This window comes from Suricata suricatta, chromosome 7, assembly GCF_006229205.1.
Source record: "Suricata suricatta isolate VVHF042 chromosome 7, meerkat_22Aug2017_6uvM2_HiC, whole genome shotgun sequence".
Lineage (NCBI taxonomy): Eukaryota > Metazoa > Chordata > Mammalia > Carnivora > Herpestidae > Suricata > Suricata suricatta.
The window spans coordinates 4064382-4082130 of NC_043706.1; the positions used below are offsets into that span (position 1 = coordinate 4064382).

General features: G+C 46.6%; 1 protein-coding gene across 1 annotated transcript in view; it reads right to left on the reverse strand.

Moving 5' to 3' along the window:
• The window catches only part of CARMIL1 (capping protein regulator and myosin 1 linker 1), a 298331-nt gene that overhangs the window by 139352 nt on the left and 141230 nt on the right, over positions 1-17749 (reverse strand). Inside the window, exons 9-11 of the mRNA XM_029944967.1 lie at positions 12000-12075; positions 6533-6621; positions 5275-5369 (exon numbers count right to left, since the gene is read on the reverse strand). Coding sequence (XP_029800827.1) covers positions 5275-5369; positions 6533-6621; positions 12000-12075 — 260 coding nt within the window. The remainder of the gene's footprint in view (positions 1-5274; positions 5370-6532; positions 6622-11999; positions 12076-17749) is intronic.

Genomic DNA, 17749 nt, shown 5'->3' on the forward strand with positions numbered 1-17749 from the left:
CGGGAAATGGAGTCAGTGTGCCGAACTTTTGAAAGCCCTAAAATCCAAAGGTAGGCAACTTTTAAAATCTTGTTTCACCTTGTGAAACCTTAAAAAAACCAATTAAATATGGCTGAAATCACGCATCTGAAGAAAGGTCCCTTCTGTTTGGTAGATGTCGCACACAGACCTGGTATCTTGAAATAGCAGAGTGATCACAAAAATTTACTGACATGCTCTGGAATAAGCTGGTGTTTTCCAAGCAGCACACATAAAATTCTTCCCTTTTGCTTCCCAAAGAAATCTAGATAGCCGAATCAGAAAAGCACCACTGCGGGATCAGAGACTGAGTGACTGGTCAGTTGGCTGATATTCAGGAAATTGAAGCCAGAGGCCTCACCAACCAGTATCAGGTATGACTCCACAAGCTTTGTCCAAACCATGTAGACACACAGTTTCCTCATTTATAAAAAGGGAATAATAATATTTGCATGACTTTATTCCACGAGGCTATTTTATGAATCAAAGGAGGTAGTGAACACTAACATTCCTCGAGTGCCCGGTGTGAACAGGCTCTTCTTCCCCTGTGCGGTGTACTGCCTCATCTAGTCCTGAGGACAGTTCTAAGTGGTGGGGACTATTAATATTTTCAAGATGAAGACATTATAGATACACGTGTCGTGATGAGCACTGACTAACGTCCAGAACTGCTGAATCACTACGTCGTACGCCTGAAACTAACAGAACAATGTTAACTATACTGGAATTAAAATTTTTTTAAATAATAATAAAGATAAGGAACGGGAGATATAGCAATTGAGTAACTTGTCCAAGGAAACTCAGTCAGAAAGTGGCCAAGCCCAGAACTGAACCCGTGCACTTTGATTCCAGAACCCACTGGTAAACACCGGAAGACATGAAAGACAGAGAGCACCATGTAATGTACGCGGCAATTCTAGAATCTGCTCGTCTTGTCTTATTCAAAAGCTCAAACCAGAGCTACCACCAGATGGTCAGAGACGGAAAAAAAATAAAATCTGGGGATGTCAGGTCAACATTTCTGAAAGAAAAACATTCTGAGACAGGATTCAAAACCATCTTTAAACAAAATAACCCAATTTAGAACAAAGTGAGGGGAGGAAATGGCTGGACATTCCTGACAAGGCCAGACCATAAAAACGAGGGGAGCGGGGAAGGACAAGCAGGAAGAAGAGAATGCAGAGTGTCTGTGATGAGTAAGAAGTCAAGTGTGTGAACTGAGCAGAGAGAGGAGAGCCACATTCTCCAGAACTATTCAACTCTGATCCAGAACATGATGTCAGATCCAAAGGGTGAGTCACCAGGAAATGCCCCAGAACGTGGTGGCTCACGATCTGGGTCAGCCCCCGGACTCATCACGCAAAGCTGATCAAGTTGAGGGGGGGCAGAGATTTTTAAGCCTTTTCTACAAGGGCTCACAAAGAGAAACAGATCCGCTATCACGATGAAGGAACCTCATCCAAAAACAAATACATACACATAACAGTAGGAACCTAAAACCAAAGTTTCCCAGAACAAATGCACTCTGATACTTCCTAACTCTGTTCTAGGACTTCTTCTTCTTTTTTTCAAATGCATGTCATGAGCTATCAAGTTGGTTTCATGACCTGCTAATGGGTCTTGATCTACAGCCTGAAAACATAAGGGGATGGAAGGTCAAGAGCAGGCTGGGGAACGGCCCCAACCCTGCAACCACAGTAAGGAGTGCTCGTGATGTGTGTGGTCTGCCCGCCGCTTTGTGTGTCTCCTCCACACAGGAGAGACGAGACGGCACGCTACCCAGCTCCCGATGCCACGCGCATGCATAGTACACCCCTGCTCACTAATTCATGCCTCACCCTCCTTCACCACAAGCCCCCTAACGACAGAAGTCTGTCTGTCCTTCATACGGAAGTATGACACGGAGCCTGAGCAGGAAATAACAGGAATTTGCTGCATCAACATTCATGTCACAAAGCAAGGAGCCGAACTTTCTCTCTGAGAGTTTCCAAATAAGTCCTGAGTGGATGGTGCAGCTACAAAATAAAATTCATTTGGTGTTTAAATTCCTTAGACTTCTGGGCTGCTAAACAGTCTTGTGTTTTCTTCGCGTTTCCTCAGTCTCTTATATATGCTACACACTCCAATTATAAATTCTTCCCCATGCTCTTTATTGTTTTCAAACAGAAAATACTGTCACTGAACAGCTCAGAAACAAAAAAGCAGGAAATATTTTGCCTGGACTGAAACTCCTATAAATACTTGACACTTAGTTGAATTTCTTATGGGATTTCTGTGGGCAGAAACATACCCTTCATCTTCAGATATTTAGCCTGAATAAAAAGAAACCTACACAGATTTTGTGTTGAGGCTCAGCCCCAAGAGTGAAGGCAGGAAATAGAGGTGCTGGCCGTTGTCCAAGAACACTGGCAAGTGCAGCCGTGAATGAATCTAGAACAGGCCAGAACAAGGGATGGCTTAGCTTGAGGGAACATTTTCAGGAGTGTCAAAAACTGAGCACACATGAGCAGATACCAGGCTAGAGAGTCAGTACGCGCGCACAGAGCTGAGGAAAACATCCTTGGAATGACTGTGATTTGAGCTCCTGTGAATGAACTGCAGGTAGATGGAAAGACCCAGAAATCAGGTCTTGGAGGTAAGAACGTGGAGAACAGAAGCCAGGAAACATCATCTTTGAGCACACGGTCTGGTAGAAAAGAAGTCTCCGTAAACTTGGCCATGATTGTCAATGCAACTGAAAAACTACAGAAGGGAATTAAGAGGAAATGAAATCAAACTCAATTGAAAGGAAGTATTTATGGAGTACGCCCAAGGTCTTGGGGGTTGGGGAGGATGAGGCACAAGGGAAGGAAGCGGGTGGAGGCGAAATGGCCGCATGGAAGCAGGCTGCATCCGAGTGAGCAAGTGCGACCACCGGAGTCGAAACCAAAGACAAGGGTCCAACAGACAAAACTGCAGCTGGGGGGCATGAGCCGTCCAGTATGGTTCGCAACTGAAAAGGAGACCCAGGGCCCTGGTACCGTTCCTTTGAAGCCCAAAACTCAAACCGTATGTGGTTTTTGAGTTCCGGCTCCTTTCACCTGATATAAGGTGTCTGAGGCTCAACCACATCAGAGGAGCATGAATCAGCCCCTCACCCCCGTCCGCCACTGGGCCGCGTGCCACGGACCAGACACCCCAAGGTGTGTCCCCACTTGTTGGCCAGCGGCAGGCGTGAAGGCGGCCTCTACGGTGGGGCTATCTCGAGGAACACTGCGATAAACACACAAGTCTGCGTGTGAACACGGCCCCTGTCTCCTCCCAATGAGATCGAGGAGGGGAGGTGCTCGGTCATGTGGCAAATTTGTGTTTACCTTTCAGACACCATCCGACCTGTGTGCCAAGTGGCGGCACGGCTGTACGTTCCTACCCGTAAAGCGCGCTCCCCCGTTCCCCACGCCCTCTCCAACACCTACTGTGATCTGAACCATCTTACTGTGGTGAAGTGGGATCCACTGCGGTTCGAATTCGCATTTCCCCAATGATTAAGGGGTGTCCCTTGCCTGTGCTGTGGATTCACATCCGTAAGGACCAGCCTCCAACAACGACCTCCCTCCACTGACTTTGTCTTGTCAGTAGATAAATATGTTTCGGTCCCTCCCATCATAAAAGCCAAACCAAAACAGCCATCTTGTCTATAAACGGTAATCGACATGTAGATTTACATCCACATTTCCATTTTATTATATTCGTCATTTTCTAGCATCTAAGAGAGACAGCATCTGTTTTTTCCTAAAGAATTTCCTAAACCCCAAGGAAACTCCTGTTCAGGGACAGGCATCCATTATCTTCAGCTGTGGTTGATTCCATGAGGGTGATTTCCATGTGCTCTACTTTCCTAACTCAGCATCAGACTTCCTTTAGATTGCCTACTTTAAATGCTAGAAAGTTCCTCCTTGTTTTTGGCTTGAAGACCAGATGAGTGGGTGTCCTTTTCAACGAAGAACGATGTCCATATCAGGGCCAGAGGGCAGAATTGACTGTTTATATCTATGCCTTCAGCTACGTTTAATAATTAATCCTCATCAAATATATAACCTTACAAGATGAAAGGCTTTTATTCAACAATGCCGGAAAACATTTGCAACAGCTAATGAAAACAAAATATTCCCTCTAGAGAAAAAGCTAATTCTTCCTAAATCCCACCCACCAATGTCCTCCCCCCCCCTTCGCTGAGAATTCAGCTTAAGGACAACCCACAACCCTTGGACCAACTGCCCGCTGAGAACTCAAATACATAACTCTCTCATTCTAAACCTGCTGACTCTTCCCTCCGCTCACACAAACACTTCCAAAGAATCCTTCTTCTGCCTCATTGTGATCCCCGGTCCTTCATCTTCTCCCTGTCGTCACATTCAAACCTGGTTAAACATGCAGAGATACTTGTGTAGACAGGATAGTAAGATGGTCCCCAAGATTCCTGCCCCCTGCTATGCCTGCCCTGAATAATGTCCTCGAGTGTGGGGGGCAGACTAATGAATGTAGGCGACCTCGCTGATATGATTAGACCACTGATCAGTTGGCTTTGAGTTCATCGAAAGGGAGGCTGTGCTGGGTGGGCCTGACCCAAGCAGGTGTTCTATTAAAAGAAAGGTAAGCGTCAAAGAGAAGTGCTCCTTACTGCCTCAAGCACACAAACTGCCATGTTGTAAGAGGAGGGGCCATGTAGCAAGGTCATGGAAGCAGGCTCAGGGTGCTGGGAGCAGTCCCCAATGAGAGCCAGCAAGAAAATAGTGACCTGTGTCCTATAAACCCAAGGCCATTAATTCTGCCAACAACCAGTAAGCTTGAGCGCGTGAGGTCACACACAGTCACAGCCACACCTGACAACTTGATTTCAGTGTGTGGCACCGAGTGGACGGCCCAGCACACCTGTGCCTAGACTACTACTCCAAGGAAACTGTCAGCTAATAACATCCGCGTCATCTGATGCTGCCATGTTGACGGCAATTTGTTACGTAACCGTAAAAAACTAATAGATAGTTTAAAATGAATATCCTCCTTCTGTTTGTATCTCATGAAAAGAAGTTAATCAGATAATGAATTTTAGCACCAGTGTTTTCATCGAAGGGTGGAGAAAATCTAGAAGCCAACAAAGCATGGGTAGAATGTGTTTCATAATTACAACGGAGCTTGACCCTGTTCATCGGGTGTGGCTATTCAAGCTCCCTAGGTCCCTCACAATCCCGGCCTCTGGTCACAGGAACGCGACAGTACCTCGGTCCTCCAGCGGGTTGCCAGCAAGGTTAATCGTGTGGAGTCCTGAGTTGGGGTTATGCGCCAGAGCGCCGGCCAGTTTTTGTGCGAAATCTCTGCAAGGACACAAAACAGATGAAATAACACGGAATGTAAAACTGCTCAATGAAACACTGAAAGCTAGGAGAGTCAGAGTGAAGTCTAGACAAAGAAAACCTTTCTGTTCAATATGAGTCTATAACCATCTACTTGTTAGCACCCCACCCGCGTTACACGGTACATATACACACTCCTCAACAGAGTGTCTGTGAAAACACAGCCACAATCCGGTTCGTTCTGATTAGTCAAAACCGCCTTCAAAAGCAAAAAGGAAATATGTAACTGCCCCCTTTAAAGACACATTACACGATGCTATTAACAGTACTGCTTAGTCCCTCCATAACTTAAAAAAAAAATCCTGACTTGAACCCACTTTTCACGAAAGTTGCAAGAGACTGTTCACTGTATCTTAATTCTCATTTCAGGCAATACTCACAAGGCAAAACTGCCCTGATTATTGGGTTCAAAGGCTACCACCGCTAACACTATGATTAACAAAAATCAAAATCACTGTTTTAGGTATGTTGTACTTAAAATAACGCACTAAGTGATCATGACCTAGGAGCAGTGAGGTCTTCGCTGTGGCTGATTCGAACTCCACACAAAGCGTGAGGACTGCCTACTGAGCCACTACCTACTACTGAACAAGACAAGGACGAACTTGGAAAGAGAGAGAAATGGCTAAAACATATCAAAGCAAAGCAATAAAATTATATGAAATGTGTTATTACCAGGAGTACCTTTAATGATACTCATAAAAGCTAACACACTGCATCTATAATACGAAAGAGACTTTTCTAAGCACTTTACATATATTGACGCATTCATCCTCACAACCTTAGTTCTGTAAGGTACGCACGACGGTTTTCTCCAGCCTAAAGACGAAGAAACTGAGGCACGGAGGTGAAGCAATTCGCCCAAGACCACGAGGCTCCTTGGGTCCGTGCTCTTACCCACCACACCGTGCCCCCTCCAAACACCCAGGGACACAACAGTAATAGATGTTATAAAATCTTTCACCTTCACGATGATGGGGAGCATGGGGATTTTTTTTCAGAAGGGAAAGCACTGTACTATGTATGTGAGTGGCCCAAACTTTTTAAAAAACTATACATTAATTTTTAAGGAAACAGCAGGAAGATTTTAAGCATTATATTCCTACATTGTGGAAAATACTCACGTCCTAAGTCCAGCGTTCTCCAATACCAGTTCCTCCAGCCGGTTGGACCTGCTCACCACCCTCAGAATCTGCTCACAGACATCAGCGGACTGTAACAGAAAGCATTCTTTGACCACGTCACGAAGTCTGGAGGAACCTCACACAGATGCAGAGTTCCGATCAAGTCAGCCATGGATTCGGGCACCCCTCTATTCAACAAAACCGGGCCGACCGCCCACGACTGCGCACTGTCAGGCTGGAGGTCCAGGGGAGTCAAGGACATAAAGGGCAAACAGTTGCTGCCTTTCAGAGGGCGCCGCCCGGCAGGACAGCCAGACAAGAACGCAGACAATTATGACAGACTAACAGGCCACTTTAGGGGCATCTGGGTGGCTCAGTCAGTTGAGCGTCCAACTTCAGCTCAGGTCACGGTCTCAAGGTTCGTGGGTTTGAGCCCTGCGTCGGGCTTGTGCTGACAGCTTGGACCCTGGAGCCCGCTTCTGATTCTGTGTCTCCCTTGCTCTCTGCCCCTCCCCCACTCATGTCTGCGCGCCCTCGCTCTCTCACAAAAATAATAAACACTTAAAATTTTTAAAAATAAATAAAGTAAAAGGCCATTTTAGTTGTGCTTAGGCCACTTGAGGCACATCCCAATTTGGGGAAAACCAAAAGGAATTCCCAAAGAAAGTGCCTTCCAGAATGGATAACAAAAGACTAAGTGGTGGCAATAACAGGATGCTGATGATGACCATGCCTTTCCTGAGCTCTTGTCACGAGCCAAGCCCTGAGCGAGCCCTTATGTGGATCTCATTATAAAACTGTTAAGTATGACTATTCCCTTTTTACAGAAGAGAAAGTTAAGGTTTAAAGGCGTCACGGTCTTTAAAAGGGTGGCGGAGTGACCACTGGATAAGCATTTCCTCTGACAATGTTCCCACTAGTAGTCTCTCAAATAAAGGGGGACACGCCCAATGAGACTCTAACACGTGTCAGTAAAAACGAGATTTTGTTAAATTATGTAGTTGTGTTATGTATTTCTGCCAAAATATTTTAAGCGCTCGCATTTAATATGAAATGAAATGCAGAATTATTATGAAACGTCTGAGAAAGATCACAACAACTGAAAGGGCTAATGGACGCAGCACGAGGCTGGAGGGTGTCACGGAAAATGAGGAGTCGTGTCCTGGCTGCAGAACTGTGTGACGCTTTTTTGTTTTACATGTTCCTACGCTAACGTTTTTGTATTTATGTTGTTATGTTTTTATGTTATGACTTTAAAATTATTTATACATTAAAAAGTGATTTTAAAATCTCCTCACAAGTTAGGGTCTCTTTAAATCCTTAGAAAAGGAAAGAGGAGGAGAGGAGAGGAGGGGAGGGGAGGGGAGGGGAGGGAAGGGGAGGGGAGGGGAGGGGAGGGGAGGAGAGGAGAGGAGAGGAGAGGAGAGGAGAGGAGAGGAGAGGAGAGAAGAGAAAGAAGAAAGAAAGAGGAGGGAGGAAGGAAGGAAGAGGTGGGGGGGAGGGAGGGAGGAAGGGGAGGAAGGGATGAAGGGAGGAGGGAGGGAGTTCTGGGTGCTGTGACATACTATAATCAAAGCAGTTTATTTACCTAAAATACCACAACAATTACAGTTCTTTGATTGATGAGATCAGTATCTATCTGAATGGATTAAGCATCATTAGAACAGTCTGAAATGTAACAGAAGTTGGCCAGTGAACATCCTCTAGGAAACATCACAACACCTGAGGCATTTACGTCTTATGTGGTGTTTGATTCCGTTCAGTCTACAATGTTACTTTCCCGTGGTCCCCGACTTACTGCTGTGACCCACAGACTGATGAAGGAAGAGGAAAATTAATTCCCATGGTCCACATGCCTGCAACTCACGTTATGCTGGTGGTGGTGATTTTCACAGTGGTGCCTCCCCTTATCAGAGCAATTCTCTGTCTTAAAATATACAACCAGGTGAACTGAGCTTACTCGGTGTCGGCATGATAAAAAGGGATTGCTTTGACAACGTTTTGTCAGGAATTATCCTAATTTCCAAAAACAATCTATGCTATCATTACCTTTCCAGCGCTACCTCACAGAGCGTCCAGAAAAGCAATTTCCCAAAGCAGGGCTTTCATTTACCCATTGGGTATAATAACTGCAATAAAAATGTATGACAGAAAATGTACAAGAAGTATGCCCAACTTTTCTTTAAAATGCCAGTAGGGGAGACGTATAACACGTCATTTATGTCTACATTAATTTTGTTACTTTTTACTAAGTGCCAAGTACATGAAAAGAATTGTTTTCTGTGCTGAAGAATATATAGCATGAACTTCTTAAAGGGATACACGCACACCCCCACCTAGATGGCAAGTGGCGTGACCACTGCCGTAGTGCCCCCCAAATGTCAACTGCATGCTCCACACCATGCTCACTGGGTTAGGGAGAAGAATATCCTGACACAGTAAGACAACGTGTCGTAAGAGCTTGCATTTAGTTAAAAATCAAAAGTGTGCAGTAAGGGGCACCTGCGTGGCTCCATCGGTTAAGCATCCGACTTTGGATTTCAGCGCAGGTCATGATCTCACAGTTGTGAGATGAGCCCCACGTTGGGCTCCATGCTGAGCACAGAGCCTGCGTAAGAGCCTCTCTTCAAAAAGAAACATACGATAAAAACTAGAGGAATTGCTGTCGGCGACAATCGAACGAATACAAAATAAAGCCATATGGAATTTTTATATCTAAAAGGAACTACATACAACTGGCCCAACCATGCCATTTTTAAAAGATTTTAAAGGACCCCATGATGCCCCCTGACTTGCCTAAATTACAAAATCAAGACCTGAGCAAGACCCCAATCTACTGTGTTTGTAAAGAGTGGAGAATGAGAGACAGAAGCCTGGTCCCGATACAAATCTGGCATAGGACAACAATTCCCTCTGCCCGCTACTTACATGGGGGAGGAGGCCTGCTAGTCGGCGTCACAGGGCCGACAGAAAGCACGTATGACACACTTCCTTGTATGGGAGGCTTCGACTGAGCCAGAAGCCATCTCAACAATCCAGAGAAGTTATACGACTCGAGACAAAGTCACTCCTTTCTGTCAAACACTTTAGGGGCGCCTGGACCTGGGTGGCTCAGTGGGGTAAGCATCCAGCTTCAGCTCAGGTCATGATCTTACGGTCGTGAGTTCGAGTCCCACATCGGGCTCCATGCTGGCAGCGCAGAGCCTGCTTCGTATTCTTGCTCTTTCCTTCTCTCTCTGCCCCTCCTCCATTCAGGCTTTCTCTCAAAATAAATTAATTTTTCAAAAAAAGGCCAAGGAAGGTGGAATACTGTCCGTTCCTCCAATAAGCTGTGTATTAGAAAACGCCCTGAGGCTGCCTACTGCAACAGCCAACAAAGGGGCAAGTAGCTGTTCTTTTTAACTCAGGGCGAAAAACACGAAGAATTGCTATTCCTTTTGAAGACAGAAGGCTGATATCCCAAAGACCCTTTCTCACTGTAAAATACCAAATATTAAAAATTGACACGTGCGTATTTTTGCACGTAAAGGGCAGTGCTCACTGCCTTCACCCCCTGCCCCTCCCCCAGCACACCGCAGCAGGCCTGGGAGCACGTCCATGCCTCGTGCTCCAGGATGGAAATGACTGGGTGCGTGTCTTCATGCCCGAGCACGCGAGGCAAGTGAGTAAGGACATGCCCCGGGGGAAAGCGTGACTGAAGGGCCCACCGATGGCCAGGGCACACTCCTGGAAACGGTGGGTTGGGGCGATTTCCAAAAGTGGGATCTGCATCATCACCTCCTCAGGGCTCCTGTGCCCCATTCTGAAAATCCCCAGCTTACAGGAATGTTTTCATGAGCCCGATAAACTGACTTGGTAGAGAAGCATTGTTCTCCCGGATCCCACAGTCCCTGAGCTGACCTCCTTCGCATTCCCCAGATGGCGCCCCCTCCCACCTGCCATCACGGCTGCCTTTGTCCTTCAAACGGTCCCCACCCCAGCAAGCAGCAAGCAAGCAGAGGCTTCCGTGCCCCAGGTCTCCCTCCCTTCATGCCTTCGGGTCTGTTTCTGGGGACTTCACCTGCCCCTCCCCCCACCCCATCCCTAGCTCCATCACCACTGACCTCAGAAACTCGCCCTGCTTAGCAGAAACACTTTCCATAATTCACACCCCCACACTTGCTCATCTCTCAGCCTCTTTGCTAGTCTGTGAGAGCAGCAACAACAGTTAACGGTTAAAAAAATCCCTGTGGCATGTCAGGGACTGTGTTCAAATCTCTGTCCACATTACTGACTCATCTGATCATCTGTAAATTAGTTACACATGTATTGCTATGTCCAGTCATTTGCTGTCCAAACTGATTTGACATTTATTAGACCAATTTTTGTGGAACAGTATTAGGAGCCATCTACCCTGATAAGCACTGGACAGAGATGATAAGATGTGAGGTCCAGTGAACGCTCAGTAATAGGGTGCAGGACGCCGAGGCCCCGGAATGTCACATAACTTGGCTGAGGTCACACAGCCTTGTACCCGGCGTCAGAATCTGAGACCCAGGTTTGTTTCCAGGCCCACCCTCTTTCTGCACCATGCCGGCTCTCCGTGGACCCCAAGTGAGCTCAGCGCACGCTCATAACGCCTTCAGCCACTCACACTCCAGAAAACTCAGAGAAGGGGCAGCCTGTCCACTAGCAAATCTCAACCCTCCACTTTCTACAGATCCATGTCTCAACCAAAATCCTACCTCTTCACTGTGAAAACCTTAAGCCCCCAGCTTCCACGCCCTCTGAAGGCTGGAGGCTTGAACGTAAGACTCACCGATAAAACAACCTATAGATGATTTCTCGTCCTAAAATGAAGTTGCAGAAAGCTAACTTATGGATAAGCCTCTGTCCACATGGCTGCTTTGAATGCCGTAGATGATCCCCAACAGGGCGTCTTTTTCTACTGGTAAAAGAGACCAATAATTTCGCTCCCACATACCTTACAGAAACTAACAATTAATTCCCTTTGATTTCACTTCCTTACATATAAATCTGCCCCAAAACTCATCGAGAAAATTAACGTTAATGATCATAACTCAGCCAGACCAACTCGACCTGGTGATGTTTTCCCAAATTCTTAGGAAGGGACACTTTGTGGAGATGGGTAGAGGATAGAAAGGTAAATCCGCTATCGGCAGCTATGCGAATGTAACTTTAATAGTTTCTGCCAACAGAATGAGTGTTCAGGGAAGGCTACGCCAAATGTGTCTTTCTGTTCGTTATCTAAAATTGCCCGAAGCAGCTGAAAACGGGAGGAAGTGCTTCTCCTGAGCATCTCACATGACAAAGTCTGTGAAATGGCATGCAGATCACTGACAGGAAGATACTGGCTCCAGAAAAAAGAACGTACAAACATGCTGAGAAACCACTATGTCTTGACAATTATCGGGCTCCTGAAACTCCGCGGGACTAAGCCGCATTTCCAAGAGCTCCGCTTTCTTACCAGCTTCAGATCCTTAGAGGACAGCTTCGTGAACCACTGGTTGTACTCCAGGGCAGCGATGATGGGGATGAGGTCCCTGGGGGCACAAATAACAAGACACATGAAAGCACCTTTAGGACAGCCATATTGGCACCTTATTTTCCATCTGTGACGTCCACGTTTACTTGTAGTTTCTATTATTCACAAGCACAGCATCGGGCTGAAACTACTTCCAGCACCAGACAACAACTAGTCTCCAGGACAGGTCTTCATGTCCATAAAGCAGAATTCCTAAAGGCTGGAGTTAAATAACCTCCAGAGGGGGTGCTAGAGCCACAGGAAAAGGGACGGGTAGCACTGCCTTCCCAGAGAACCTCCTTGCTCTAAGAGGCACCGTACGTCTAGCTCCATAGTAACAGGTCTTCTTTTTCTTATTTAATTTTTATTTATTTTTGAGAGAGAGAGACAGAGAGACAGAAAGTGAGTGGGGGAGGAACACAGAGAGAGAGGGAAACACAGAATCGGAAGCAGGCTCAAGGCTCTGAGCAGTCAGCACAGAGCCCGACACGGGGCTCAAACTCATGAACCGCAAGATCATCACCTGAGCTGAAGTCGGACACGTAACGGGCTGAGCCACCCAGATGCCCCAACAAGTCTTTTTCTTTAACCATCGAGAATGTCATATACAGTTTACCCCTGACCAATATAGCTTTGAACTGCATGGATTTTTTACCTAATAAAAAAAGTACAGTATTCTAAATGGATCTTCTCTTCCTTATGACTTCCTTAATAACATTCTTTCCTCTAGTTTACTTCATCGTAGGAACATATCATACATATACAACATATGTGTTAAATACTTGGGTTACTGGTAAGGCTTCTGGTCAACTTAAGTTCCAGGGGAGTCGAGAGCTTGGGATTTTCCCCTGTGAGGGGGAATCGGTGCCCCCACACTCCCACCACCGTACAGAGTCAGCTGTATTCTCCAGGTGTTTATAACGCAAGAACACTGTCTAGCCCCTGCTTGTAGTTCCTAAGACTGACGACACGTAGGAGACAGCCCAGTTGGATTTCTGTCTTATGCTTCCCACAAACTCTTCAGCCACCGAAGGAAGCTACATGCATCAGAGACCTACCTGCATCCTGTTTTTCCAGCCTCGTCCCCCACGACATGCCCCCAGCTCATGCACAAGCCAGGAAGCAGACAAGTCACTACTCATCAAACAAACCACATGATTTCACGAAGTATCGTTTAGTGCTACGTTCACCTCGGAAAACCCAAGCACCCTCCGTGCCCGTATCACACGTCTCCTGTCTGAGCTCCCCTGGGTCTCCCTGTCTGTATCTCTATTTAGCATTAATTTTATTCCGCCTTGGATCATATGGTCGGTATTCAACATTTGGCGCTCACCCTCCCAGGCTGTACGTTCTTTGAAAACCAACCCTCTCTTCCAGTTTCAGCAAGACCATGCTCAGTTATATCCTCCTGGCGTGACACTCAGCAAACACTCAAACTGTTACTGAAACAGAAAAGAAAGGCCGAGGGCGGCGAGGGAGCTGAAATCACGTTATCTCATAGGCTCTGGTGTCGGGCCGCGTGGCAGGCAGGTGACGCAGACTATCGCATTTAACCACGCGTATGGCTTCATCAGACATGGAGGGAGGAGCGCCGGGGGGGCTCAGTCGGTTGAACATCCGACTTGGGCTCAGGTCATGATCTCACGGTTCATGGGTTCCAACCTCGTGTCAGGCTCTGTGCTGACAGCTCACAGGCCGGAGCTGCTTCCGATTCTGTGTCTCCCTCTGTCTCTCTGCCCCTCCCCAGCTCATTAATTCTCTCTCTCTGTCTCTCTCTCTCTCAAATAATAAAAATAAAAAATAAAGGAGAAATGAGTCTCTGCAGGTAGTGGAGAAAAACAATGGCTCATCTCAGTCACGTGGTTCCATATGCCTCTGTCCAACTGAAAAACCTCTTTAATAATTTGGCTGAAGTTGTAGATTTAAATCCATGAGCAGCAACAACCCTTCCCACAGTCCCCACCCCCTGTGCCCACTCTGCACCGGCCACGTGCAGGACCCGATGCCAACTGCTCCCCTGCACTCTGGTGACAGTCACGTCCCTGAGGGCAAATGGCAGCTTTCTACACACTTGGTTCAAGCGTGGTCCCTGATGCTTCCCCACCTCACACTTGGGTCAGGAGCGCTCCCCGACGCCTCCCCACTCAGGAACTGCGGCAGCTCATTTGCCTCCTGTCTCCTTGTGACTTCATGTCAAGCAGGGACTACGCTTCAGAACCTCTTTATTATGTGTGCTAGTCTGTCACCTGATTTGAAGTACAGCTGACTTTTGTCACAATGAAGTGGTTCTCGGGAACTGAAGAGCGCATCATTTACAGAAGCAGCTTTTTACATTGTCACAGGGGAGGGGACATGCACAAACCCTAAAAAGGCAACGCAGGCTCCACAAGTGAAGCTAGAAGAATCTAGGCAGAAGGAATGGTCAACAGAGCAAGGTGTGGCTTAGTCAGAGAGTTTTTAGATCCAACATCAAAAGCACGATCCGTAAAAGGAAAACTCGGTAAACTGGAAGATCTGCAAATCACATTTCTAACGAGGAACTTGGTATCCGAATGTATGAAGAAGTTAATAAGAAACAACCAAGTTTTTTAAAATAAGCAAAAATCTAAACAGGTATTTCATCAAAAAAGATCTATCAATGGCAAAGAAGTACATAAAACAATGTCTGAGATTACTAACCATTAAAGAAATGCAATTTAAAGCCAAAACAAGATGCCACTACAAACTGAGTAAATTGCTAAAAAAAAAAAAAATAATAATGTCAGGCAACTGAAACCTGGTATGTCGCTTATGGGAACCCGAATGACACACTTGACGTGGAAACTGGTCTGACAGACTCTGTGAAGTTCTTACGGTCTACACTGACCATAAGATCCAGCAATCTCAGTCCTAGGTCCTCAACCAAGAGAAATAAAAATGTGCACTTACACAAAAACAAAAACATTGTTTACAATGGCTGTATCGTCACTGTCAGACACTGGAGACAACACCCGTGCCTTCCCCTGAGGCCGCGGGACTTCCACTGGAGGTAAGAAAAGGCAACAATATGGCGCCTGCTGAACTCCTTCCGGTGCGCTCGCCCAGGGAATCCAGCTGCCTCGCTCTGAGAAAGTCCAGGCCATGCGGAAAGGCCACAGCAAAGCGTCCAGCAGACCACCAGACATGTGACTGAGGGAGCCTTCCAGATGGTTCCCAACCCAGCCCACGTCCAGCTGTAACTGTTGAAAGAGCCCAACCAGAAACCACCTTATGGAGCCAGATCAAGCCCCAAACTGTGACAGAGAATTGAAAGTGACCACTCCAGCCATAGCCCATTTCCATCCAGCAACAGATAACCAGAGAGAGCGCTTAGTATCTAGAAATAAGGCCCGAACGCTAAGGAAACGGGACTATTGACAGGGTGCCCATGAAAAGCTTTTAAGCAGAGATGTTTCAGGAGGTTAATGGTTTCAGCAATGTCGGTAGGATGTATCAGAGGAAGGGGACAACTTCCATTATTCAGGCAAGAGGGCCTGGAGGCAGGAGAGAAGCTAAGGCGGAGAGCGGTCCAGAGGCTAGAACCAGAGCCACGGCAAAATACAGTACTTTTTTCTGAAATTGGTTAAAGAGCTAATACAACCCCAAATGAAACATGCACACTTTTATAATGAAACTATAAATATAAGGACCGTTAGCGTAACTGTTAGGTCCGGGTACGGTAGGAACGCAGGGGGAACTGACTGAAAACGGATTCATTAAAGTCTTCTTTGGAGAGACAAGAGCCTGTTTCTAGACCTAAACGGAGAACATGGTGGTTGACTCTACTATGATTCGCATCCGGTACACAGAACTGCGAACTTTTCTCTACGTAAACAACCATAAGAATGGACTTCACAGCATTAGTCAACCTAGTCAGCAAGCTAACCCAAATACCCGCTTAGCAGCGGGATGCGTAAGTTGCAGAATGGTCACAACTGGAATACAAAACAAACACAGACGTAAATAAAACTAGAGGTCCAGACAACAATACGTAAAACCTCCATTTCTCACGTCCAAAGCTCCTCTCACCCGCCTGGACTGTGTGGGGAACAGGGGGCTTCAAGTCTGAGAAGCACGCATCCAGGAACACTTCGGCAAACGCAGAGAAAAGTCAAGGTCTGAACTGAGTGACATTTAGGATTCCGAGATCTGTTCTTCTCAGAACATCTAAGTCACCGGGCCAGCCACGGCACAGAGGCCTAGTTTCCAGGACACGCCATCTAAATATAATAAACTATCACCAATAATGACCAAAACTGGTATATCTTGCCTCCACAGGAAATACTCAAGACCGGACATAAATAATTTCACTCCCAAGAGTTCATTTTCCTGGACGGCTTTCTAAGAACACAGTAATAAGTGGCTAGATAAACAAACACAGGATAACTCAGTCATTCATGTGGGCCTCCCAACCGCTGTGCCAAGGACACCTCACTGCAGAGAGCTCCCTGGACTTTCCTGGTGGGGTCTGTGCCACTCAGAACCAAGCCGTCCTCAGGTTTTCACTAAGCACCCCTGGGGTTACACTACACAATGTAAAAGTTTCAAACACCAACGCTTGTCGTCTTGACTATTTCCCCTTGGTGACAGCTTGTTACCATCATCTACGGGACCAATCCTGCATCCCACTGTGCTCTGCCTTCATCTGCTAAGACACTCTGAATTGCCACCTGACTTCTGACCTGAAGAGCAAAGTCACCCTTGAAGAGCTACAGCAGGGCAGGGAACCCTCTCCTGAGTCTTGGCAACGCGGCAACAGAATATTCTCTGGTCATTTCCATAGGACGCTTCTACCACTTCCTTAAAATGGGAACAAAGACATTTTTAGGCTCCAAACCCTGAGGAGGAAGACCCAGTGTTAATGCCCTGTGGAGTCACAGAGCAGAATCTCTTCCTACACTCCGCTGAAGAGAGAGAAGACAATCAATATTCCGTAGCTTTCCCCGTGATATAAACGTATTCCACGCAGTTATTCATTGCTGTGGTGGTTGTTACTCCAGCCGTGGGCTGGGGTTTGTAATGCAAGTTGAGATCCTTATGTCTCATCTCAGTTGGCAACTCTGAATGATCCAAACCTTCCCTTAAAACTCACATGTAGGGGCACCTGGGTGGCACACTTGGTTAAGTGTCCGACTTCAGCTCAGGTCATGATCTCATGGTTCATGAGTTCAAGGCTCACACTGGGCTCTGCACTGACAGCTCAGAGGTTGGACCCTGCTTCGGATTCTGTCTCCCTCTCTCTCTGCCATTCCTCTCCTTGCGCTCTGTCTCTGCCTCTCTCTCAAAAATAAGTAAATGTTTAAAAAAAGTAAAAAAAAAATGTACCTAGGGACACCTGGGAGGTTCAGTCAGTTGAGTGTCATGACTTGGGTCATGATCTCACAGTTTGTGAGTTCAAGCCCCACGTTGGGGCTGTGCTGACAGCTCAGAGCCGGAAGCCTGTCTCCATCTCTCTCTGCCTTTCCTCCACTCACACACAGTCTCTTTCTCTCTCTTTCAAAAATAAATTAAATTAAAAAAAACCTTCAAATATACCAAGTTTTTCACTTGTTTCCAAAAAATGCAAAATGCCACGATAAAACTGACAAGATAAGGACAGCATCACAGAGAAGATCACGAAGGGAGAGGAATGAAGATGGCGGAGGAGCAGGGCGCCTGGGCTTGTCTGTCCCCGA